We start from the raw sequence: 27,363 nt of genomic DNA, 5'->3' as shown, positions 1-27,363 counted from the left end.
AACACTATAGTATTTACTATAGTGTTTATTATTATTATTATTATTATTATTATTATTATTATTATTATTATTATTATTATTATTATTTATTTATTTATTTATTTATTTATTTATTTATTTATTTATTTTTATTTATTTATTTATTTATTTTTTTTTTTTTGATGTAACAAAGCTTATTCAGTATCTGCCGCCTTGATGACAGGCAAATATATTTTAGTTCAATACACACTCAGAAATAAAGGTACACAAGCTGTCACTGGGGCGGTACCTTTTCAAAAGGTAACCATTTGTACTTAAAGGGTCCATATTGGTACCTCAAACGTATATATAAGCACTATACTTAAAAATTGAAGAGGAACTTTAATTTGTACTTTTTAGGTACTAATATGTACCCTTGAGGTATTAATATGGACCTTTTAGCTACAAATTTGCACCTTTTGAAAAGGTACCTCCTTAAATGTACCCATGATTAATAAATTAGTTTCTTAGAATTGATAATGAAATAAATAAACAAATAAAGAAAGAACGAAACACTGGCTATAATAGAATAAAACAGAATGAACAATGCTGTTTTTTTATCTAATTTAATTGTTTGTTAATAATTAAAAAAAATTTGATCAGAGTTGATCCCAAACTATATAATATAATATAATATAATATAATATAATATAATATAATATAATATAATATAATATAATATAATATAAAAAAATATAATATAATATAATATAATATAATATAATATAAATATTGTTACTTATTTCGTTGTCTTTAAAGTGTTTTTAATCTCTTAATAATTACAATAATTGTAATAACAATAATAGTAATAATAATAAAAAGCTACACGGTGGGGCACTAGGTATTGCTGTTGCCTCACAGCCATAAGGTCCCTGGTTCGAGCCTCGGCTGGGTCAGTTGGCATTTCTGTGTGGAGTTTGGATGTTCTCCCTGCATTTGCGTGGATATCCTCTGGCTGCTCAGGTTTCCCCCACAGCCCAAAGACATGCGGTACAGGTGAATTGGGTAGGCTAAATTGTGCGTAATGTGAATGATGCGTGTGTATGGATGTTTCCCAGAGATGGGTTGCAGCTGGAAGGGCATCTGCTGTGTAATGCATGTGTTGGCGATTCATTTCGTTGTAACGATCTCTGATTAATAAAGGGACTAAGCCGAAAAGAAAATGAATTAATATTAATAATAGACAATTAATAATAATAATAGTAATAATATGCTGATATATTTTCCTTAATTTTTAATGTCCCCAAGTAAACAGAAAAGCTTTATTGTATATCAATCATCAACATGCATCTCTTACATTATGCATAATCAAGTCAGTGTGTGTGCAATACAAATTTTAATGCATTTCTATTTTAATTAATAGACCTGAACAAAATAAATGACCATGTTGTCATTGACCCTCCAGCAACATTACCTTGAACGTAATGATCATTCTTCATATGCAATAACATTGCAAGGAGCTTCATTGTGTAAACACATCATTAATATAAATCATATATGAGTCATATGAGTGATGGAAGCTTACCGAGAAACACCATCCATGTGTTGTTTGAGAGAGCCAGCAAGATGTAAGAGGCGATTCTGAAGACGGCGCTGAGTTTGGCTAATGTCATCTCCTTAACACACCTCATCAGCAGAGGAAAAAGACCCAGCAGACCAAAGCCCTGCCAGAGAGCAGCACAGCAGGTTAAACACACTGGCAAGATGAAGAAAAAAAAAAGCAGGCACCATTTAGTTGAAGCTAGTCTATTATAGCTGAAGGTCCCCATTGTATTTAAATGCCTTTAAAAAAGAGTATAATAGAACAAAAGCTATATAATGATCCATTATTATCCAATCAGCCGTGGCTTCATAGTTAACTTACTCTAATCAAAGACTATAGAATACACAAGACATGGCATTCGGATAGTTTTGAAGAGGGAAAAGCGTATGGTCAATATCAATCGATTTAGACTGACGATTCTCTAGGGGAGGGTCTCGGACCAGATGTGAGTTTCTACAGATTTTGAGTAATTTGAATGTTTAGAAGTGAAACTAAAGAGACTGTTGTTGTTTAATTTTATTGGTGATTCCTAATATGAAATTTAATCGTAAGCTTGGCAAGCAATTTTGGAGAATTTGATGTTTTCCCAATCAAAGAGAATGCCCGAGCATACAGCCTGAAAGGTGTTGAAAGATGACCCTCGAGTGAAATGACTTGCCTTAAAAGGACTTTGCTCTAATTGACTCTTTGCTGGCGGTTTGATTGACAGATGATCTGGCCAATCCTAACGCCGATGTTCTGTGCCTTTGTCACTTTCCACCATTTTTATTTATTAACAGGCAATCTGGCCAATCAAACCCAGATATTCTGTAAACCACTATCACTTTTCTTCATTTTTTTTTTATTTTAACGTGATCTGGCCAATCAAATTGTTGATGTTTTAACAGGCAATCTGGCCAATAATAACACCACCATTCTTTGCCCCTGTAACCTTCCGCTAGTTTTAATTGACATTGTGGTCAATCATATCACATATATTATGTGCCCCTGTCATTTGTTCACAAATTTTAAAATACAGGCAATCTGGCCATTCATAATGCCGATATTCTGTGCCCGTCACTTTCCACCATGTTTTGATTCACAGGTCTAATAATGTCTATTAATATTGCTGATATATTGTACCCTAGTCACTTTCTGGCATTTTTTGATTGACAGCCAGTTTGGCCAATCAAAGCACGATATACTATTGTTATTATTATTATTTTTACAAAAAAATTGCAGTCAGAAAAGGTCCATAGTAAATAGTGTAGCAATACATGAAACACAGCTCAAACAGAAGTCTTTTTCAAACCACACCAAATACAACCATCTTAAACCAGATGTGTAATCTGCCTAAGGAAATTATTCACACTCACACAAAACTCCTGATTGTGCGATGCTTATTGAAAAGGCTGGATTTTGCTCTCTCTTCAGCTTTATATCAGTGTAAATCATAATATTCTGTATGTGGTTGTCATTGTTGGACGGTTGTTAGGCTGTTCTCAAAATTTGCTAGGTGTTTTTTTCAAGAGCGATTGCTTCTCATACAGTGTCAGTGTGTAGGATTTTTGTTCCTAAATCTGAAAGAGCCCATTGATCACTATATTATTCAACTACTTTATAACACAGATGTTTAATCAGCCAATCACATGGCAGCGCCTAAAGGCATACACTGGTCACTTCTGTTTTGCTAAGAACAAAAAAACTGATATGAATACGAAAAAAACACATACGAAAGTTTCAGACTGATCCTAATCCTTGACTCTGCTGCACCATTCAAGTGGTAAAGTAGGAATTTGGCATAAAAGCGAATGCCTCACATTGAGGGGTGTTTTCTTGGCATATTTAGTCCCAGATTAACATCATTTAACCTCCACAGGCTACCTGAGAAATTTTGCTGACCATGACCACCCCACTATGACCACAATGCGATCATTTGACAAGTTCAACACACTCAAACGTCCTACATAATCATCAGATCTCAATGCAAAAAGGGCATCTGGAATTTGCTGGATTGGCATACTCACATCGTTGATGTGCAGTGAACAACACCAATCAATGATGATGGAAAATTTCTTAGGAATGTTTCAGGTGGGCGATATGGTGGTTCAGTGGTTAGCACTGTCACCTCACAGGAAGAAGGTCGCTGATTTGAGTCCCGGCTGGTTCATGTGCCTTTTCTGTATGGAGTTTTCATGTTCTTCCCATGTTCCTTTGGGTTTCCAGTTTCCCCCACAGTCTAAAGACATGCGCTATAGGTGAATTGAATAAACTAAATTACCCGTAGTGTATGTGTGTGAATGCGTGTTTATGGATGTTTCCAAGTACTGGGTTGCCGCTGGAAGGGCATCCACTGTGGAAAGCATATGCTGGATAAGTTGGCGGTTCATTCCGCTGTGGCGACCCCTGATGAACAATAGATAAGCTAAGCTGAAGGAAAATGAATGAATGAATGATTCAGGCACCTTGCTACAGTAAATCTATGCCGTGTAGAATAAAGAAACAGTTCTGAAAGCAAAAGCTATCCAACCTGGAACTAGCGTGAGTGTATAATTCAAGATGGTTGAAATGATGCTGATGTCAAATAATGCACTATAACAGCTGAATAATATCTGAAATACATAGGCGCAGCACTAGAATACATAAGCACTTGGCAGTTTGGTTCAGCTTGTATAAGACAAAGCCCATAAATATTTAGATTCTCTCAGATGCGGCTAAAGCTAACCAGTGAATTAATTAACCTTCAGGGTTTGTGCCTGATGAAACGGTGTCAAAAACAGTCAGGCTGTCTCACTCCGAGCGTCTGAGAGCACTTGAAGGCGAACTAACCTGCGTCCCCATTTGCGTGAGAGATGCGCCATGACTCATTTGCCCTGCCTGCTCATGCAAGCAGTTCTGATTTAATTACCCCTCCTGCCCGGCAAGGGCCTGGTGTCAACAGACTTCGCCACAGCCTCTGATTCGCAGCGCAAAACATAATGGGAATGCATAAACATTCCATGGAAAAGGTCAACTCGCTGTGTTTTTACTTTCATCAACTCATTAGAGCCTGGAGTGTTTAATAATTCCCCCACCAACTCCACGCCACCCTAATTACAAGTCAATTCCAGCCCTACAGCCATTTATAAAAAAACCGCAAGCATGGAGTCAGGCATTCACCAGAACCAGACCTGCCAAGGGTTTGACACTTTAGATCTTTAGAAGTACAGTGATGTGAAAATGTCTTAAGCTACTGCACTGCAAAAAATATTTTTCTTACTTAGATTTTTTGTCTTGTTTCTTGTCCAAATATTTAAAAATTGTTAAATCAAGAAGAATTTTATAGATAAGCAAAACATGTTGTCTTGTTTTAAGAAAATATATGCCAAAATTTTGTGATTTCTGTCTTAAAACAAGCAAGATAGTCTGAAACACCACGAAACACCAAAACACATTTTTTTTTTTAGATGTTGACAGTCAAATATGTGTCCCACGCTGCTAAAAACACTATTAGGACACATATATTTCTCAAAAAAAGTGAAAATTGGTTGTTTTTGCGTTATTTCAACAAATTCGTTCTTCCGGTTTGAAACTAATTTTTGAAGCTGCGTCACGGCGATTAGATACTTGCATGTATTTCAGCATGGAGACTGAATGTCTGTACCTCTGAGTACTTTGTGACACCACTGAGTGTGCTGCGTTAATTAATGAGAAAGACTTGGCTAAAACCGATCAGCACACTCTATTGTGTATTGTATGCGGTGCAACTTCATTAATATGCATGACAGCTTTGAGGACTGTTTTTACAGTGTTCAGACAACAGAGAGACGCCACGTTCTGTTTCAAAAACAAGTGGGAAGATTTTTTTGGAGAAACAGGTTGTCAGTGTTGCTTTTATAATTTGTTGCAACAATTTGTTCGTCTGTGTGTGTTTTTTTTTTTTTGTCTCTATGAAAATCAGCCGAAACTCCCATTTTTATGCAATTTTTTATGCAACTTCCCTCTTTTCCTCCTCCGACACTACCCCCTAAACTAGAGGTGTGAAAACGCTCTACTGAAACAGGGGGGTTTCGTGGCCCTTTACAAAAAAACTCACTTAATTTTGGCATATTATTTCTGTGTTTTGCGAAAAGAAATGGCAACATTAAAAAGCAGTAAATGCTTTATAGTTTCAACTTTTTAGAAATTTGCAAAATTGGTATACGCGTTCAAAAAAAATTAAATAATGTTTGTTGTATTGTCAGCGATAAAATACAAGTCAAAATAAATTTAAAAATCACTTTGATTTTTTATTTGCATTTTCCATACTGTTCCACCTTTTTCTGATTTAGGTTTGTATTACAATAAATGGCCAAAAATAATGTTTGAAAATGTAAACTGCTATTACCTACTGACACATATAGAATATAGAAACAACTGACCGTTTTTGTTGTTGTTAGCAAAAAATACTAATGGCCTAAAACGATTGCACAGCACTGTACAAGATCAGCTTCCTTTTGTATTCAAAAAAAGTTTCTTTGTCCGCTTTTTTTCCCCTCAATTGACTCTTTCAATTGTGGTTAATTAAAACTTTTTGCTGGGTGTATTGGGTGGCAGTGTGTTAGCTGACATCCCCTACAGACAGATTGTATAATAGGTTCTATCAGGATCGATGCACACAAAAGGCAGCCGAGCGATTGGAGCCCCAGTGGTGCGTCCTGGCATAAATGGAGAGCCATCACCTCTCCGATCGGGAAGGGTGTCTTCTTAACTGGCAGGCTTTGTTTAAGTGTCACTCTGAGACATTGAATCGACCTGCTCAGAGGAAGGGCTCCTCATGATGGGCAGCAAAAACAAAGCAGACTTCAACCTGGTTTCCATCACTGCTGCTGTACAGACAGACTCAAACTGCAGAGCTGTTCTAATAATGCCTCAGTGAAGGAATAGCACAATGACTTTTTTGTAAAGGGTTGTCAATAGTAGAACTCTTATTTTGCATAGAGTTTCTTATTAGAAAATGGTGAACATCCTATATTGCTCTATTTCATATTCATTTCATAACATCTTTCAAAATTACTTTTGATATTCAAAGCTTTAGGGTCAGTATTTATGCAGAGTTTCTTATGTATATATTTAATCAAAAATGCTGCAGAAATATGTTTATTTATAAACTTTCAAATGTGTTTTTTTTTTTTTTCCTGTAATGTCAAAGATGAATTTTCAACATCACTACTCCAGTCTTCAAAGTGACTCAGCCCTTCAGAAGTCTTTAACAAATACTGATTTGGTTCCCAGATATTTCAAAGTATTATTAGTGTTGTTCTTCTTGATTAGATTTGATTTAATTTGAACAGATAATCATATACTTGAAGCAATTCTTCAAACAAAATAATTTTCATCGTAATCAACAAAAATATTCACTTATCCATGTACACTTACAATAACAAATGAGTTTAGCTAGTTCGAAATGAAGTGGGATGAAGCACAGCTTATAATTTTCCCACCCCATTACCACATTTTTAACTTCATTCCTTAATTTTCCTTCGGCTCAGTCTATATTTAATAGGAGTAGCCACAAATGAATGAACCACCAACTTTTCCATCATATGATTTACACAGCGAATGCCCTTCCAATCACCCAGTACTGGGAAACCATATACACTCTCATTCATACACTCAATTTTAATCATTTATTCATTTTCTTCTCCGCTTAGTCCCTTTAGAAATCTGGGGTCACTACAACGCAATGAACCGCCAACTTATCCAGCACATGTTTTACACAGCGGATGCCCTTCCAGCTCCAACCCCTTACTGGGAAACCCATACACTCTCATTCACACACATACACTATGGGCAATTTAGCTATGGACAATAAGCCAACTGACTCAGGACTCGAACCAGTGACCTTCTTGTTATTAAGCAACAGTGCAACCACTGAACGACCATGCCCTCACTTCAACTTTTTTCTTCTTTTAGTTACTTCTTCTTTTTACATGAAACGTATTCCATCCTTTTTTATGTATTATATATTCAATTATTTATTTATTTATTTATTATTATTATTATTATTATTATTATTATTATTATGACTATTATTATTATTATTATTATTATTATTATTATTATTATTATTAATAATAATAATATAATAATGATAATTATTATTATTACTATTTTTATTATTATTATTATTATTATTATTATTATTATTATTATTATTATTATTATTATTATTATTATTATGAAATTGACGTCAATAACAAACATACAAAATTTGAAACTATACAAAAAAGACAGTAACAATGGTAATAACTTAACAGATCAAGTTTAATGATTTGATTTATTTCAAACAGAAAAATCATACCAAAGTAATTCTTTAAACAAAATAAATTTCAACATGGTCAAAATGGAGTGGGATGATGCACAAGCTTTAAAAATGTAATTTAAAATAGAAGAAGTCAATGGCTGTTTTTTTTTTTCTCCAGCATTCTTCAGAGTATATTTTTTCTGTTCTGTTTTTTTTTAACATAGGAAATAAACAATGGAACAAGTGAAGGGAGAGTGATGACCAAACTTTCACTTATTAATAGAACAAAATAAAGTAAAATTTAATTTAAATGAAATCATAAATACAGTATTGTCCATTACTCATGTATGACTATAAATTATTTTCTAATGTTTTTAGGATAATGCTCTTTTGTAATTAACATGGAGACAATAATTTTATAATTTCAGAAATGTGCACTTTGAAACTGGTTCTTTTTGCACCTTGTAAATGAACGACCAAAACGCATAAAAAAGTGTTTTGTTTTCACCTAAAAACTGTTGCGTAGACATACCACGACAAAGAACCATGACATCATGTGACAATCATCTGCTTATTTCAGACCTTTAGCATGTCATCTCATTACTCACACTCATAAAGACAGGAACATTGCTGACCATGTAGATTCTTTCATTTTACAGCATATAAGTGGGTACATCCCACAACATCTATAGCATTTTTTTTCATTAAAATATCCACACTAGAGCAATGTTACAGATGAAGTAATAAATTTTAATTTTGCTTCCATTTTTTTTTTCTTTTTTAAATTATTCCCAAGTTATGTTTAACAGATCAAGGACATAAAACTATTATGATTAGAAATGTATAGAAAAAAATCTTCTTTCCTTTAAACAGAAATTGGGGAGAAAGTCTTATTTGTTTTAATATAATAAAAATTAAGTTGTAAAAAACAAATTTAAGGTCAATATCATTACCTTCCTGTTATTAGTAATACTTTTTTGATTGTCTACAGAACAAACCATAATTATTGTATCAGTAGGATACTGGACAATGGAGTTGAAACAGGAGCAAAACAGAAGCATGAAGGTAATTCAAGATCGTAGACAAAAGCAGGCAAATGGTCAAGCCAGGCAGCAAGGTATCAAGAATGGGAAAACAAGGCAAGGATCTAAACACGGGAATACTAGACAGGAATAATGCTATAGGATAACTAAACAAGACTCAGCAAAGTGTGTGTGTGTGTGAGAGAGGTAAATATAAAGTCCAGGTTGTCGGTCCATGATGAGTTACCAGCTGTGTGTGTGCAATCAGCGAGTTGAACTGCCTTTGTGAGTACAGGTATGATGGCATTTTTAATTCATTTGGTGGCAGGTTTGTAGTTTTCCAGCGATCTGCATGGGCTAGATGGCTGGTGGTTGTGACAGTTATACAGTGATTTGCCTAATTACCCTAACTTGCCTAATTAAGCTAATTAACCTAGTTAAGCCTTTAAATTACACTTTAAACAACATGAAACCATGGGTCCATCTTGCCTTGTATTAATGGTTCAGGCTGGTGAGGGTGGTGTAATGGTGTGGAGGATATTTTCTTGGCACATTTTGGCCCCATTAGTACCAACTGAGCATCGTGTCAATGCCAAAGCCTACCTGATGTAGTCCATGTCCATCCATTTATGACGACAGTGTACCCATCTTTTGATTGCTACTTCCAGTAGTATAACAGGCCATGCCATAAAGCGCGAATCATCTCAGACTCGTTTCTTGAACATGTTAATGAGTTCACTGCACTCAAATGGCCTCCACAGTCCCCAGAACTCAATCCAAAAGAGCACCTTTAGGGTATGGTGGAATGGGATATTCACATGGATGTGCAGCCGACAAATCTGCAGCAACTGCGTGATGCTATTATGTCAATATGGATAAAAATCTCTGAGGAATATTTCCAGTACCTTGTTGAATTTTTGCCACAAATGATTGAGGCAGTTCAGAAGGCAAAACCAGGTCCAACCTGGTACCTAATAAAGTGGCCAGCGAGTGTTTATTTTGCTGACTTATGTACTTGCATCATTCCAAATGTTTCAAAGAAATCCAGAAAAATCATTTTAGTTAGTGCGTATGTAATGTAATGACTACAACTCCCATGATTCCTCACTTGGCTAAAGTGTTTAGTCATCAAACTAAGCCTTTGTTTGTTGTGAATACGCACCCTCTAGTGACCAAAAATGACACACTGTGCCTTTAATGCCATATTGCTGCATTACTCATCTGCCAGCAGAACTGCGTCACAGACTCAGCTGATGCTGCTATTTTATTATGTGTTGTCATTCCTTTATCTTCACCCTATCATTTCCTCTCGAAAGAAAATCCCATATTAAAAACACAAACATGTTAGCTTATCAAAGGGCTGTGCAAGGGGTGTGTGCAAGGTTATTATGCTCAGCTGTGCATTTGCCAGCAAAGAAAAGAGGGAAATGAAGAGAAAGCGAAGACACGCAGCTGTGTCCAGTCAATGGCCGTTCTTCTTCTGCTCGAGGCTGAAATCTACGGCTTTAGTGGTATTTCAAGGACATCGGCTGATCTCGGCTCACGGTTTAGCAGAGAGACATGAGTCATCTGAGAAAGCATTACTGCATTAAACAAGAGCACTTACCAACAAGAGCATCTTCACTGAGTTAAAAACCCCAAACAGGGCAGTTGTGAACTCTCTCGGCTCATACATCAAATACAGCAGCAAGATCGACTGTTCCCCTGGGGAGACAAATGCACATAAAAGCACGTTATTATTTATGTCCCTCTCTCTCTCGTTTTTTTTTTTTTTCTGCAACTCTTTTATTGGCAAGACATCCAAAGATCGATGATTTTCAAAGCAGTGCGGTGTGTAATTCAAGTGAAATTATTGAATGTTATGGTCAAATAAAAATAACGATGATTAAATTAGGCAAAATTAAAGATGCAAATATTTAGGACAAACAATAACTCGTTTGAAGATTTTATAGAGATGTTAATGTGTGTGTGTGTGGCCTGAGGAGTGACAGTAGTCAGATTGAGTGCTTTAAATGCTGCCTGCAGTGGTTCAGCAGTATTATCATCATAAACAGCCGCTCGACCAACGGCAACATATTAGCCGCACTCATCATTCATTACTGCCTCAAAGCTGACACTAACTTAAGAAAAATGAGGCTTTAAAGTTTTTCAAAGAAATCTTTCAAATATGTTTTTTTTTTTCTTGTTTCAAATATTTTTCATTTCAAATTCAATTTACTAAATGTTTATGTATTCACAAAAGCTTCAATGAGTCCCAGGTAACAAAGAATTCTGGCCCAGATTTGTCATAAAGCTGAATATACTGGCATACAGCATGTGGGCCAAACATGGCCCATGTTTGGAAAAGGTGGTACTGTCTTTTAAGTGGCAGAAAAGACATGGGCCAGATGTCAAATGTAGAATTTGGCCCAGTTGTTAAAAAATTGATGTGTGCCACATTAGTTTGGTCTGCCCATATTTAAAATCCATTTAAATTATTTTTTGAGTAAAGACATTTTTTTTATACATAAAGTCATTTCCATTTTGCTATTTGCATCCTCTAATGCCTTCATTTTAATCCAGAAAACAATCAAGATTTAATCATTTGAATTATTAATCTTAATTCATTCCTGTATGTTGCAAAATTATTGAATTTAACATACATTGCATATATTTGATGAACCAAATTATTCATTCATTCATTCATTCATTTTTTCATTCACTTAGTCCCTTTATAAATCCGGAGTTGCCACAGCAGAATGACCCGCCAACTTATTCAGCATATATTTTACGCAGCGGATGCCCTTACAGCTGCAACCCATCTTTGGGAAACATCCATACACACTCATTCACACTCATACACTATGGACAATTTAGCCTACCCAATCCACCTGTACCACATGTTTTTGGACTGCGGGGGAAACAGGAGCACCCGGAGGAAACCCACGCGAACACAGGGAGAACATGCAAACTCCACACAGAAATGCCATCTGACCCAGCCGAGGCTCGAACCAGCGACCTTCTTGCTGTGAGGCAACAGCAGTACCTACTGCACCACTGCATCACCCTAAACCAAATTATTATTATTTAAGAAATGATATTAATATTTACCATATGTCAAAGTCAGTTTTTTAATAAGATAGAATAAAATAACACCCCTAGTGCATCTAAAGTGTTTCATGGATTCATCCATTTCATTGTGGCACACCAAATCTGGCTTTCAGACAAAGGCCAAACATGGGTCAAATTTGACCCAGTTCAGACCCAGTTATGGGTTATTAACTTGGCTGAAACTTGGCCCAGATGTGGTCCATGTTTGGTCCTTGTCAGAAAGCCAAACTTGGTCCAGTCATGTACCGCAATTCACTGCAGCATGTGAGCCAAGCAAAAGCTGACTGTTTGGGCCAAAGCTTGGCCAGAGAAATATTGCTATGTGGAGAATGTATGAAAACAAGACAAAAATCTATAGATTTTTGAGTATTTGCTTTATTATATTTAATTGTTTATTGTGTTAAAATATAATTATTGGATATGTAAGATGTAGTGTACATTATATAGTAGCATAATAAAATTAACACAAAATATGAAAGTTTGTATATATACTCTCTAATGGCTCAGTGACTTTGTGGGTCTTCTTGAGATTATTTCTCAACCTTATTCTCTTTGTAGGGAACTGAATGTGTTTTAAATATAACATGATAATTTTAATACATACAATGATAAATATATTAATTATATTTTAAATTAATAGTTAATATAAATTGGAAAATTAATAAATCATGCTAGTATTTTTTATTGGTGCTTGTCATTTTTATATAAATTTTATTTTATTTTATTCAGTGTTAGAAATTAAAGTGTAAGTATTTTTATAAGATAATGTATAGTTATTTAAAATAATTAAACAATAAATTATTTCAATACATTTTATGTAGTTATATAATAATAATAATAATAATAATAATAATAATTATTATTATTATTATTATTATTATTATACAATTTATAATAAAATAAGTAGAAGAAAAAGGAATACATTTAGAATTATTATTATTATTATTATTATTATTATTATTATTATTATTATTATTATTCATAATAAAAATAATAATAATAATAATAATAATAATAATGATGATGATGCAATAATAATAATAATAATTATAATAATAATAATAATAATAATAATAATAATTGTTAATTATTATTGTGTGATCATGCAAAATATATTTTATAGTATTATTTAAAGTATTTTTTTATGTAATATATTTATTTATATTTTCAGTTTTAGGATTAATATAATTGTGGTATTCTTGACAGGTTGAATATATAGATGTGTGTGTGTAAAAATGTATACACTGACCTACAGCCACCAGGTTATTTATGAAAGTGCAGAGCATGAGAAAGTGCAGTTTCATCCTCTCCTGCCCTGACCTCCTCTTGAACACTGCTTTGAAAGACATCTTGGCATACTTTAGGATAAACAGCCGAGACTGATCTTCCTGAGATCCGCTTTCAGCCGTCTCCTCTTTGCAGAGAACTAAACGTGTGTTTTTCCCCACCGAGGGGTCTCTCAGCCAAAGCACAATATAAAGCAACACCAGAACATGACAGCCAATGTAAGCCCCAAATGCAGCCTGAAGCCCGAATTCTTGCTCCAGGAATCCGCCAAGTAGGAAGCCAATCGTGCCTCCTACAAAAATCATGGACTCGGCCACTGCCATACGCAAAGTGCGAGTGGAACTGGAGCCCATGGTCAAGTCGGCCAGGTAGCTGAAAGAGCTGAGGAATATGGAAACATGGCCGCCTGTCAGGCCCATTAAAGCGGCAGCCATCAGAGTCCAGTAAACACTGATGTTGTCCAGAAGAGATACAGCCAAGAGCAAGCCTCCACTCAGCAGAGACAGAACTGACGGCAGAGCCATGACTGATCGACGGCCAGCGCTATCTGACCACGAGCCCAGCATGATGGCAGGAGGGATGGAGACCAGGCTGAGGATGGCATTGAACTGAAGAAAGATGTAGGAGGATGTAGTCTGAACATGCTCATACTCTTTGTGGTGCTCAGGGTCACTGCAGATACTGACGTTTTTCAGCACGTCTTGACATACCTGGAAAATGGATTCAATATGTCATATTATACATAGATGAGACGCCACATGAATACAGATTAAACACTATATCAAAGGGGCTAATAATTTCGACCTTAAAATGTTTTTTAAATGCTTTTATTCTAGCCGAAATAAAACAAATAAGACTTTCTTCAGAAGAAAAAATATTATCAGACATACTATAAAAATGTCCTTCCTCTGTTAAACATAATTTTGGAAATATTAAAAAAAAAACACTTTAAAGAGGGGCTAATAATTCTGACTTCAACTGTATTTGGACGTATTTTACATGAGGAAACAGCTCTGATAAAACCAAACCAATTAATACTATTATAGGGTGGAGTTGAGCACTTTTGTTCAAACCTGTGACTACATCAGAAGCTTGACATTTAACACTCCTTTACTTCTAAGGTCAGCTTGGAAGATTATTATATTTTTTGTAACTTTTTTCAAATTTGTCATAGGCCGTCACTAATGATGATCTAATGCAGAATGGGAACGATGCAGTAACTCATCCCACCAGGGGACGCCCTCAGTTATTGTAAGAACAAGCCTCAGGGAAGCTCACGAGCCACAACCTCACAAATATGATGATATCAAAGAGTAAATGGCAAGACTCGAGGTCATTAGGAGTGGCGTAAATGAGCACTTTGCAATAAATGATTGGAACCTCTTTAATCTTTGAACAGTTTTCGCTGCGTGGAGTTGTGCTCATTCGTATGATATATTCATCGGCATTTTTTCTGAGAGCTGTTATGCGTGGAGCTGCAGAGTTCACTGGAAGGGTAAAGGAATTTAAAGGAGAGAGGAAAGGAAGGACATTTACGCTGGGAAAAAAAATGCAATATGACAAGAGCAGGAACTAAAAACAGCTGCATGTTTTTGGAAAGTGTTTCCCTAAAGCAAATGCATGTGTGGAGTGCATTATTTATATTCATTAAAATGTCTGCACCGTTCACAGATATTATTTTCTGTCATGTGTTCTCGCCATTTTACTTTAATGTTATTCTTTTTATATTTGGGGAAAAATTCTAATTATTAGAATAAATTTTAATGCTAAAATGTAAATAAGTAGATGCCATTGCCGCCTCACAGCAAGAAAGTCACTGGTTCGAGTCGCAGCTGGGCCAGTTGGCATTTCTGTGTGAAGTTTGCATGATCTCTTCTTGTTAACGTGGGTTTCCCCCCGGGTGCTCCAGTTTCCCCCACAGTCCAAAGACATGCGGGATAGGTGAATTGAGTGAACTAAATTGGGCAAATTGTATGAGTGAGTGTGTGAATGTGAGAGTGTATGGGTGTTTCCCAGTACTGGGTTGCGGCTGAAGGGGCATCCAAATAGTTGGCAGTTCTTTCTGCTGTGGTGACCCCTGATCAATAAGGGCTTAAGCAGAAGAAAATGAATGAGTATATATCATTTGAAACATGGTAGAAAAACAAAACAAAAAATAAATTATAGTATGCAGTATTCTGTTGAATATTTATCACATTGTAATACATGAAATGATCAATGAAATAGTAATTTTATTGTTAAATAAATTTCAAATGTTACAGTAACAACGAAGTATTAGATAAATGTAAGTAATTGTGTTATTTTTTATTTATTTTGTCATATTTTTATTTTAGAAAGTTTCTGAGCAGAATATGAGAAAAAAATGCCAGGATTTACAAAAGACTCCTAACATAATGTATTATAATGTAGCACTAGTTTATACCAACAATGCATATTAAAAATCTAATCATTTGATACTAGGTTTTTCTAGGTTTTATCTATTTGTAAGTAATTTGTCAGATGTTTAAATATTTAAATAAATTAAATATTGAAATATAATCAAAGTTAGTATTATTTTTATATATTTTGTTTGAAGTATTTAGGAAGTACAGATTTAAGTAAATATGTTTATTAATTTAACTTAAATATATCAATAAATATGCATGATTATAACAACAATAATAATTATAATAATAATAATAACAATAATTTATATATAAAATGTCAACACTGTGTGTGCGTGCGTGCGTGCGTGCGTGTGTGTGTGTTATTTTGTTATTTGAAACATTAGAAACTTACATTTTATATGTTTGATATTAGTATATGAAATCACTTTTTTATGTCAACACCAAAATGAAACCAAAATCTTATTTAATAAACTAAGTGTAAAGTCTAAAGCATATGGTGCAGAAGCACTAATGGCATGTCCGAATCCACTTTTGCAATTTTAAGGATGGGAAAAGCAGTCTGTAAATTATAAAAACATTTTAAAATGATAAAAACAAATATAAATATGCATATAATAGCTACTAATAATTATATTAGCACTAAACAATTGTAAATTGTCATGAATAAACTGGCTACAACACAGCCGGATTCCACCAAAGCCCCCTGAGGTAAGGAAGGCATGGGAGGAGATGGCGACTTTTATAGATATCTGTGTACTGCTGTACATCCCTGTGTGTGTATTAAACAATTTGTATACATGTTTAGACATGCATAGATGCAACTAACATTATCTTTAAATGACAATAATAAAATTCATTCATTCATTCATTTTATGCTTAGTCGCTTTATTAATCTGGGGTTGCCACAGCATATTGAACCGCTAGTTTATCCAGCATATATTTTACACAGCAGATACCCTTCCAGCTGCAAAAACACCACAGAGAAACACCCATACACTCCCATTCAAACACATATACTATGGACAATTTAGCTTACACAATTCACCTATACCACATGCAACACGGTGTCACAATCATCAACGACCTCTAACCACCAGAGGTGGCTGAAAAACATTATCACTCATACAAACTACAACTCTGCCAGTTTATGGACTACAACTTCATCCATGCTCTTCGCCCACACACACCTGCTTCCTCATTTAGACTGATTACACTCGCACCACCTGAGGATTGTCAAAGACTGATTACACACACTATTTAAGCAGCACACACACTCATTCACATTGCCGAGTCTTGTTTACTGTTAGTGACATTACAACGCATTCTCCTAGTCTTGTTTTCCTGTGTTCTGATCTAAGCCTTGTTTATCCAGTTCTCCTGATTAGCCGCCTGCCTTCTGACCTCTCGCCTGTTTTCTGATTACGATTCTGGACTGCCTCTAAACACCTGTTTGCACCCATATTGACCATTGCTTGCCTGACTTCGAATAAACCTGCATTTGGATCCAAACTTCTGTTGTTTGTGTCACTCCCCGGGGTATAAATATTAAACCTCGTTAACATTATTAAATATACATGCTGAATCACTGTGTTGATTTGCACAGTCACAATTCTAAAGTTTAAAAGTACAATTTCAAAGGGTTTATTTTATTTTCAAGATCTGAGGTGAATTATCTGCTGCTGTAAAATGGCATTGATGTAAAAGGAGGTGATCATTGTCATAGTTTTTTGTAGTTCGGCTGCAAGCAATAGAAGCCATTTCTAAAATATAAATGTCAGGCGTTGGTTAGGACAAAAAACTTCTTAAATTTATGGTAAGTATTCCTTCTATCAAGTTCCGTTGCTTTTATTTAGAACACTGTTTAAATCAGTCTTTAATTAGCATTTAGGCTCAATAGTCAGGCACACTCCCGTTGGTCTTTAATCTGGCAGCCTGCGCTTGCATGTGTTTTGAACCAAAAATGCTATACCTAGTTCAACCACTGGGTGTCAATCTTACATACCGCACCTTTAAATACCCCCGTCACATCACAGGTCAAAATGACAAAAACAAATCTTCGGCTACTGCCCACATCCAGCATCTTACAAGGTTATACTTAAGATACCAAAGTTGTTTGTGCATATCGGATGTTTAAGTCGAGCTGCGGAATACAGACTAATGAGTGTCAGCGATTGTTTAATCTAGTGCATGAGTGATCACAGCTCCCGTTGTTTTGCTCTGGGACTGTCAAAGTCGGTTCGGCTTGATTAATGCCTGCTGTAGTTTTGGGTTTTGAGTACATCTCCAGCTCCGCTGCTATTCTCCAAGCGCTCTGTGGTTGTGCTTCGGGCATTTCCGTTTTGTGTACTAGAACTGGACCCTGCTGACCTGTTTTTCAGTTCAAAGAACAAAACACTGACTCGCTGGACCGGCTTGATTAATGTCTTTCCCTTTCACTCCCCCTCTCTCTCTCTCTCTTTTTTACTTTTCTTGCTTTAAATGGCAAAAGTAGCAGCTCTCTTACCTTTGTGATAATCATCTGTTGAATTGCAGGTGTTACAATGAAACTGCTGCTCATGTAGAGAAAGATCACTGGCTCCACCGTAACTATTCTCCTCAGTTTCTCTTTCCATGACGACATGTTCAGATTTGACGGATATAGAAAGTGTCTTTTAATATTAAAGCCGTGTTTGGAAGAGTAAATCCATGTCAAGCGTTCATACTGTCTAGAGGGAATAGTGGACGAGAGAAATGTGTTTTCGTGTTAATGCTTACTAAGGTCAGTCACATGTGTGTCAGCTGGAGCAGGAGGAAACCTGTTTCTCTTGACAGTCTCTTATCAGGAAATGTTCTACTTTGCGGCTGTAAAAGCGTTTGGCCTTTATTTGCACTGTGAACATCCCCCACAGATTCGCACTTCCCCAGTGGAAGGACAGAGTAGTGAGAATATTGTTTTTCAGATTGCAGGATGCGTTTGAAAAAAAAAATCTTTAGATGGATAACAAATAATGAGTCTTTAATGGCACTGATAAATCCATGAAGAAAATTAAAAAAAATTATAAACCCCTATACTTGGAGTAGGCTAAAGGATAGTGAGTGAGGGACTCTTTTAGAATCATTTGTGGCGTGGAAAGTAGCAACACATAGAAAAGGCTAAACAGCAAAAGAAAGTCCAAAACACTCATAAGATGTAAAAAAAAAAAAATAAATTAAAAGCCTTTACTGACATGGTTATTCCCTGGTTTTAAGAAATAGCCATGTCAATAAGGGCTTTTTAATCTTAGAGTTGTGCTCACATCCCGTCCCTTACTTTAGTGTTCCCCGTCAAAATTGACAAGTCTGTTTTAACTGCTTTTATATTAGCACGTAAATAAAACATTTTTCACCAACAAATTTCTCTTCAACATTATTTAACTGTAAATAATGTCTTCAAGTAGTGTTCAACATGAATTTGTAGAATTATACAAAAATAACAGCAATGAAAATACAAATAGACAATTGAAATGTATTGCAAAATAAACAATAGATGACAGAAATTAAAATACTTTTGTTTCGTTAATAGACAGCTTGCTAAAGTAACTATCACAAGGTTTGAACAAACAAATTTGACATTTTAATACATCTGAATGATTTATCAACCAGCAAAGCACAAACAAAACTGCATCCTTCTCTGTGTGTCGAGTGCTAGAATTTTCATTCAGTCCTTCAATTGGGTTATATCAGTGTACTAATATAGGGAATAGTGAGGGTATAGATGGTCGGCATGGACACAGAACTAGCACTCATTATACTTATATAACATTTTTGAGCAAGGTGCTAATTGTCTAATACAATAAAATAATTGATGTTAAGCTAAGCTAAAAGTGCTCCTACTACACCCAAAGATAGGCTGAAGGAAGAAAGAAAGAAAGAAAGAAAGAAAGAAAGAAAGAAAGAAAGAAAGAAAGAAAGAAAGAAAGAAAGAAAGAAAGAAAGAAAGAAAGAAAGAAAGAAAGAAAGAAAGAAAGAAAAAGAAATTGGTTCAAATAACAGACATCTGTCAAGTCTGTGTGAAGATATGATACATTGTTTTATCAGGAAGTTGTTTCACATTGGAGAATCCAACGCTATCTCCAGTAGTATCTGGATGCAGCCTTTATGATGCAAGCTGAGATTGCATCACTCAGCAATGCAATGTCAGACACAATGCACTCAAATGGAGCTAGTGACGTCGCTGTGAGGGGTAGGGTTATGGGTGGGGTTAGGTGAGCCTATTAAAAAGCACTGGATGCAGCCCAGATTGCACTGCATCAGGTCTGCATCCAGACTCCTCTTGCTATCTCACTGCAATTCATAACTTATTGATTTAGTGGCTAATTCATATGAATCCGTACAATTTCATTCATAAAATTTTATTTGAGGCAAAATTTACAGAAAAAAGTAAACATATAAAAACAATACATGGGAACAGAGGGAAGTAAACTAAACTGATGACTAAAATATATGGCTGAATGAGGAACCACACCAGACATATACTGTGAGCAATAAATCAGTGAGTATACTGAGTACAAAAACTTAACACAGATGTTTACACTACTTTTTACTTTACTAATTGCATAATTATAACTAGATACTAAAGTTTGTCAAGACAAACTTTTAGGCAAAGCCTGTTGGCGACAGACAGATAGATAGATAGATAGATAGATAGATAGATAGATAGATAGATAGATAGATAGATAGATAGATAGATAGATAGATAGATAGATAGATAGATAGATAGATAGATAGATAGTATGGATTAGCATGTTGTTAGCATGATTCTAGCATGAATTTGCATGTTGTTAGCATGATTAAGAATCAGGATACAGGTAAAAAAAAATCTCAATTACAACATACAGTGTCTATCCATCCATTCATCTATCTACAGTATATATCTATTTATACTTGTTCAAAAGGTTTTAAACTAAATAAACTATTGCCAACAGGCTTTATCAAACCAGCCTTGAAGTTTGTGTTGACAAACTTTAGTATCTACTGTAGTTTATAATTATACAGTTTGTAATTGCTACTTATTTAGGTAAACTTCTGTGTTTAGTTTCTTACTGGTTTATTGCTCACAGTATGTCTGGTTTGGTTTGGTTCCTCATTTAGTCATAGATTTTGGTCATCAGTTTAGTTGCTGACTAAACTTGCTTTATTACCCAATGTTATCAGATTAATAACTATATAGTGCCTAATAGTTAAATACATTACTCGGTAAAACTCATATTAAGAAAGCTTAATGTTGTACAGATGTTGTACAGGCCCATTTTAGTTTGCTGAGGCCCTCTGCTGTAGAACTATTGGTTTTGTGTCTGTACACTTTGCACTTAGACTGAACACTCTGTACTCTGCCATATATTGTTTGATTATGGCACCATGGTGGCTCAGTGGTTAGCACTGTCACTTCACAGCAAGAAGATTGCTGGGTCGAGTCCCGGCTGGGCCAGTTAGCATTTCTATGTGGAGTTTGCAGGTTGTCCTCGTGTTGTTCTGGTTTCCCCCACAATCCAAAGCCATGAGTCATGTGAATTGGGTAAACAAAATTTGCCTTAGTGTATGAGTGGGTGTGTAAATGTGAGAGTGTATGGGTTTTCCCCAGGACTGGCTTGCAGCTGGAAGGGCATCTGCTGTGTAAAACATATGTTGAAATAGTTGGCGGTTCATTCCACTGTGGCGACCCTTGATAAAAAAATAAGTGACTAAGAAAGTGCATGAATGAGAATTGTTTGATTATAGTAGAGGGATGTGTCTCATACAAATATATTTAGCACACAGAAGTATTTGTCATTTTCTATTTAAAGCAAGTGATTTTCACACTCTTCTGATGTGCTGCTGCTAAATTGAACACATTAAAGCCATACATCTTCTGCCATACATGGATAGCTGTAAATATAAGCATAAAGCAGATCATTTGTAATACTGTAACATGTTATGTGATATCCAGCTATGTTATATAATACCCAAACAAACAGTCAGCAAGCTGATAAGAAGCCTATCCCTTACACCAGAAAACCATGTTATGCAAGAAGTGACAAATTAACAGAAGTCTTGGCTCACGCTCATGTCCTAGTGTCTGTTGAATCGTGTTCTCCTATCTGCATTATAATATCAATGATTAGTCATGCTACTCTTTAAATATTAGTGTCAACCATTAATATATCAGCGGAGTGCTAATGAGTATCTTTTTTTTCTAGTCATATAAACATCCTTTGTAAGAAATAATAAATTAAACCAAGCAAAACTGCAGTGAATATGAATATATCTTGAATGTAAATGTACTTTCTTGCTCCTTTGACAGATTTTTTTTAAAGCAGAAAATACATTTAGTGTTAATTATTTCATTATTTAACATCTCTTTTGAAGTGCAGGCATCTCATTTTAATTAAAACTGCATATCTAACCATTTTAAAAGAGCTTAATGTAGGACTGAATTTTCTTTTTTGTTCTTTGCTTAGAGCAAATAATAAATTTGAAAGACATTCGATGGACTGTACTTTTTTCAAAAAACATTTAAATGCTGCCAACAGAGCTTATAGCAATGTTTACAGTACCACACTATACAATAACTGCAGCAAATGAAGCCAAATTAAACCAATTAAAAGTCCACTGTAACCTGATTTGTTCCTGCTTTGTTGTACAGCCGAATTACCTGGAGCGACGTGCATGAAACTCTTAACTTATAATAAACACACGTACAGTATATGCAAATAGCATGGTGTGGTTGCACTTTGTTAGAAAATCAACTTGCCTGGTGCGTGCATTACATGCCAGAGCTGCACTGCCAGGGAATGTGCGCACCACTATTTTAGGCAGAAATGCCACTACATGGATGGAACACTCATAGACTTGTAAAAGGGTAGTGACAGAGCAGATGACATGATTTGGTTCAAGATCTGTGTTAGGAAAGACAGACATTAAAGTCTCTGGCATACATGTGTCTTACACCTATATGGACATGTAGGTGTCTGGCATACATGTGCACATATATATCTTAGGGCCTACTCACACTATGCCATCCGTACCGTGCCCAGGCCCGTTTCCTGGATCGTTTGAGAAGTGTGAGTGCGCTGAATCGGGCTCAAGCACGGTTCACTTGGCCGGCCCTGGCCCAGTTGGAAGAGGTGTGCCTGAGCGCGGATCACTTGGGCTTTGGCGCGGTACGCTTGTGTGTGAGTGCAAAACGCGCCAAAGCTCGAAACCGAAAGCGCGACGTGACTTTTAAGGGGCTGTTTCATATGGATTTATTAATCATTCTTACTGTTCAGTGATCGCAAACTGCCGTAGTTTATTAAAGACGAGAACTCCTCACAGCATGCCAGCTGCTCGCCTTCAGCAGACCTCCTCATTCCTGCAGCACGAGGGCTTTATGATTGTTTATGAGCGCCAAAAGTGGCGGATCTGTCCGGTGAAATATCTGACTGCGTGTCACCGTATCCCTAAGGACTGTTTGGCGAAATATTTGACTGCATGTCACTGCATAACAAACGACTGAAAGGATATAACTAGAGAAATCTGCACCGTGCTGCTGAGTGAGAGCGTATGGCAAGCCGTTTTAGCATTTAAACCTTGTTCTGAATATCCATAAATATATTTAGAGATATCTCTAATTATATTTTGACTAGTCATAATTATAATTCGACTAGTCAGAATGACAATTAGAGATATCTGCAATTACAATTGTACAAGTACGAAATCAGATTGGAGATATCTGCAAATATATAGTCATATTCCTCCATTGACTTCCATTGAAAAATATTTGCAGATATCTCTAACTGAGTTTTAACTCGTTAAAAATCCAATTCAAGATATCTACAACTGTAATTCGACTATTAGTAAATTAATTAGAGATATCTTCAAATTTATTTGTAAATATCTCTAAATACGACGAATTAAAGACATCTCCAAATGTATTATGACTAGTAAAAACTCAGTTAGAGATATCTCTAATTACAATTGTTATTAGTCAAAATTCATTTGGAGATATCTCTAATTATAATTGTGACTAGTCGAAATTCATTTAGAGATATCTCTAATTACAATTGTGACTATGCCCGATATGACTAGGCCCGATATTGCGAACACCGATATTGTGTTCGAGGCAACTGTACCTAGTGTGAGTACGGCCTTACACCTACTGCACATGTGCACATACAGGATATGTCTTACACCTATATGAACATGATTGTCTTAAACCTATATTCAAATATTTGCCTTACACCTGTATGAACATATGTCTTAGATATATATATATATATATATATATATATATATATATATATATATATATATATATATATATATATATATATATATATATATATATATATATATATATATAACCATGTAGGTGTTTGACATAGATGTGCACATATGTTTTACATCTATATAAACATATACAGTTGAAGTCAGAATTATTAGCCCCCCATTGATTTTCTTCTTTTCTTTTTGTAAACATTTCCCAATCGATGTTTAAAAGAGAAAGAAATGTTTCACAGTATGTCTGATAATTTTTTTCTTCTGGAAAATAATTTTTTGTTTTAATTAGACAAGGAAAAAAAGCATTTTTTTATTTTTAAAAGCCATTTTAAGGACAAAATTATGAGCCCCTTTAAGCTATATTTTTCCCGACAGTCTACAGAACAAACCATCGTTATACAATAATTTGCCTAATTACCCTAACTTGCTTAATTAGCCTAATTAACCTAGTTAAGCCTTTAAATGTCACTTTAAGAGGTATAGAAGTGTCTTGAAAATATCTAGTCAAATATTATTTACTGTCATCATGGTAAAATAAAATAAATCAGTTATTAGAAATGAGTTATTAAAACTATAATGTTTAAAATTTGTTAAAAAAAATCTGCTCTCCATAAAACAGCAATTGGGGAAAAAAAATAAACAGGGGTGTTAATTCAGGGGGACTTACAGTATATAAACAAGTAGTTCTCTGGCATACATGTGCAAACATACGTTTTACACCTATATGAACATGTAGGTGCCTTGCATACATGTGCTGATATATGTCTTACAGTTACATGAACATATACATGTAACGGAGGCCAGCTAGTGTGTGCTGTGCAGGTAAACCTCACTCCTCTGACCTCTAAAGGTGCTCTAGCAACAGAAAGAGGACATTGACCTTTAGCCTCCTTGGTAGAGCAACCGACTCCCATGCGGAGGGTCCCTGGTTCGATGCCAGCTCAGAGCTGGTTGGGTGGCGTAGGGCCGGCGGGGTTGCATTGGTGCCGTGACCCGGATGGGAGTGAGGTTTAGGGGGGTGAGTGTAACGGAGGACAGCTAGTGTGTGCTGTGCAGGTAAACCTCACTCCTCTGACCTCTAAAGGTGCTCTAGCGACAGACACTAATGGCCATGGTCTTTAGCCTCCTTGTTAGAGCAACCGACTCCCATGCGGAAGGTCGCCCGTTCAATCCTAGCTTGTAGCGGGTTGGGTGGTGTGGGACCGTGAATTTGCATGGGTTTCCTCCGGGTGCTCCCCCACAGTCCAAAGACATGAGGTACAGGTAAATTGGGTAAGCTAAATTGTCCATAGTGTATGAGTGTGTGTGTGTGGATGTTTCCCAGAGATGGTTTGCGGCTGGAAGGGCATCCGCTGCGTGAAAACTTACTGGATAAGTTGGCGGTTCATTCCGCTGTGGTGACCCCGGATTAATAATGGGACTAAACCGACAAGAAAACATATGAACATAATTGTCTTACACCTATATGAACATAGTTGTCTTATACCTACTGTATATAAACATTTATGTCTTACGCCTATATGAACATGTAGATGTCTGGCATACATGTGCACATATTTGTCTTACACCTATATGAACATATTTGTTTTACACCTATATGAACATTTATGTCTTAGACCTCTATAAACATGTAGGTCTCTGGCATGTGCATATATAAGTCTTACACTTATGTGAACAGACATGTCTTACACATATATATATATATATATATACATACAGGTGTCTGGCATACATGTGCACATATATGTCTTACACCTATATAAACATATTTGTCTTGCACCTATATAAACATATAAGTCTTAAACATATATAAACATATTTGTCTTGCACCTATATAAACATATAAGTCTTAAACCTATATAAACATATTTGTCTTAAACCTATATAAACATATAAGTCTTAAACCTATATAAACATATTTGTCTTGCACCTATATAAACATATAAGTCTTAAACCTATATAAACATATTTGTCTTAAACCTATATAAACATATAAGTCTTAAACCTATATAAACATATTTGTCTTGCATCTATATAAACATATAAGTCTTAAACCTATATAAACATATTTGTCTTAAACCTATATAAACATATAAGTCTTAAACCTATATAAACATATTTGTCTTAAACCTATATAAACATATAAGTCTTAAACCTATATAAACATATTTGTCTTGCACCTATATAAACATATAAGTCTTAAACCGATATGAACATATACGTTTTACACCTATATAAACTTATTTGTCTTGCACCTATATAAACATATAAGTCTTAAACATATATAAACATATTTGTCTTGCACCTATATAAACATATAAGTCTTAAACCTATATAAACATATTTGTCTTAAACCTATATAAACATATAAGTCTTAAACCTATATAAACATATTTGTCTTGCACCTATATAAACATATAAGTCTTAAACCTATATAAACATATTTGTCTTAAACCTATATAAACATATAAGTCTTAAACCTATATAAACATATTTGTCTTGCATCTATATAAACATATAAGTCTTAAACCTATATAAACATATTTGTCTTAAACCTATATAAACATATAAGTCTTAAACCTATATAAACATATTTGTCTTGCACCTATATAAACATATAAGTCTTAAACCTATATAAACATATTTGTCTTGCACCTATATAAACATATAAGTCTTAAACCGATATGAACATATACGTTTTACACCTATATAAACTTATTTGTCTTGCACCTATATAAACATATAAGTCTTAAACCTATATGAACATATATGTCCCACACCTATATGAACATGTATTAGCCTGGCATACATGTGCACATATGTGTCTTACACCTGTATAAATGTGTAGTTGGACCACAGATAATTAGAACAGATCTTTAATCCCAGTTTCTTTGCAAATCTTGTCTGAAACAGTAATACGTGCCTGTCAATAAATATTAGTGGGCGGGGAAATCGTCATTGCTAAAGCACAGTGTGGTTGTCCTCAAAATAACTGGGATTTAGATCCTGATTTAACATTAGAATATAAAAAAGAGACTTGATGTGTTTATACCACTCTAATATGGGCTTGAACACCCTGTACACACATCTGTCCAAACTGCTCCCAGGGGTTGATTTTGCATGACTAGAGCCTTTTAAAGCCTTTTACACTAAAAGCATTTTTGAGTCAAATTTGCCTTTTGTTGCTAGAAATGTATTTATTTCATATGGATTATAATTTATTGTTTTATTTATGAATGTTGCATATAAAGTCTTTAGATGCAAAAACCTCCAAATGCCGTCTGAATTATTCATGTAAAATGAGCATTTTTATCAGGTTCCTGTGTGTATGTTCCTTAATATCACTTTTATGCCGAAGAATAAGTCCTTTTCCTGATCTTTAATGTGAAATATCTTAACATGAACAAAGGAGGCTGAGAAAAAGATGTTAGCTTTTGATAAAAATTTCAGACGGCATTCAGAGGTTTTTGCTTCTGAACTCTTCAAATTTAAATAGTTTCAAATTGTCAATATCAG

At 35.1% G+C, this 27,363-nt stretch overlaps 1 protein-coding gene and 1 long non-coding RNA gene across 2 annotated transcripts in view; one reads left to right on the top strand and one right to left on the bottom strand.

The window, feature by feature from the left end:
• zgc:174356 overlaps positions 1–18,343 on the bottom strand; it is a 74,042-nt gene extending 55,699 nt beyond the window's left edge. Inside the window, exons 1-4 of the mRNA NM_001328606.1 lie at positions 18,095–18,343; positions 13,167–13,914; positions 10,434–10,531; positions 1,544–1,682 (exon numbers count right to left, since the gene is read on the bottom strand). Of these exons, the coding sequence (NP_001315535.1) occupies positions 1,544–1,682; positions 10,434–10,531; positions 13,167–13,914; positions 18,095–18,211 (1,102 nt within the window). The 5' untranslated portion in view covers positions 18,212–18,343. The remainder of the gene's footprint in view (positions 1–1,543; positions 1,683–10,433; positions 10,532–13,166; positions 13,915–18,094) is intronic.
• Positions 1–27,363, top strand: part of LOC141378439 (uncharacterized) — a 61,921-nt gene that overhangs the window by 7,600 nt on the left and 26,958 nt on the right. The window lies entirely within an intron of this gene.

The sequence above is a fragment of the Danio rerio genome, chromosome 17 (assembly GCF_052040795.2).
Source record: "Danio rerio strain M-AB ecotype USA chromosome 17, GRCz13ab, whole genome shotgun sequence".
Classification (NCBI taxonomy): Eukaryota; Metazoa; Chordata; class Actinopteri; order Cypriniformes; family Danionidae; genus Danio; species Danio rerio.
The sequence above is the reverse complement of the archived record's forward strand: the minus strand, read 5'-3'. Positions and strand labels throughout refer to the sequence as shown.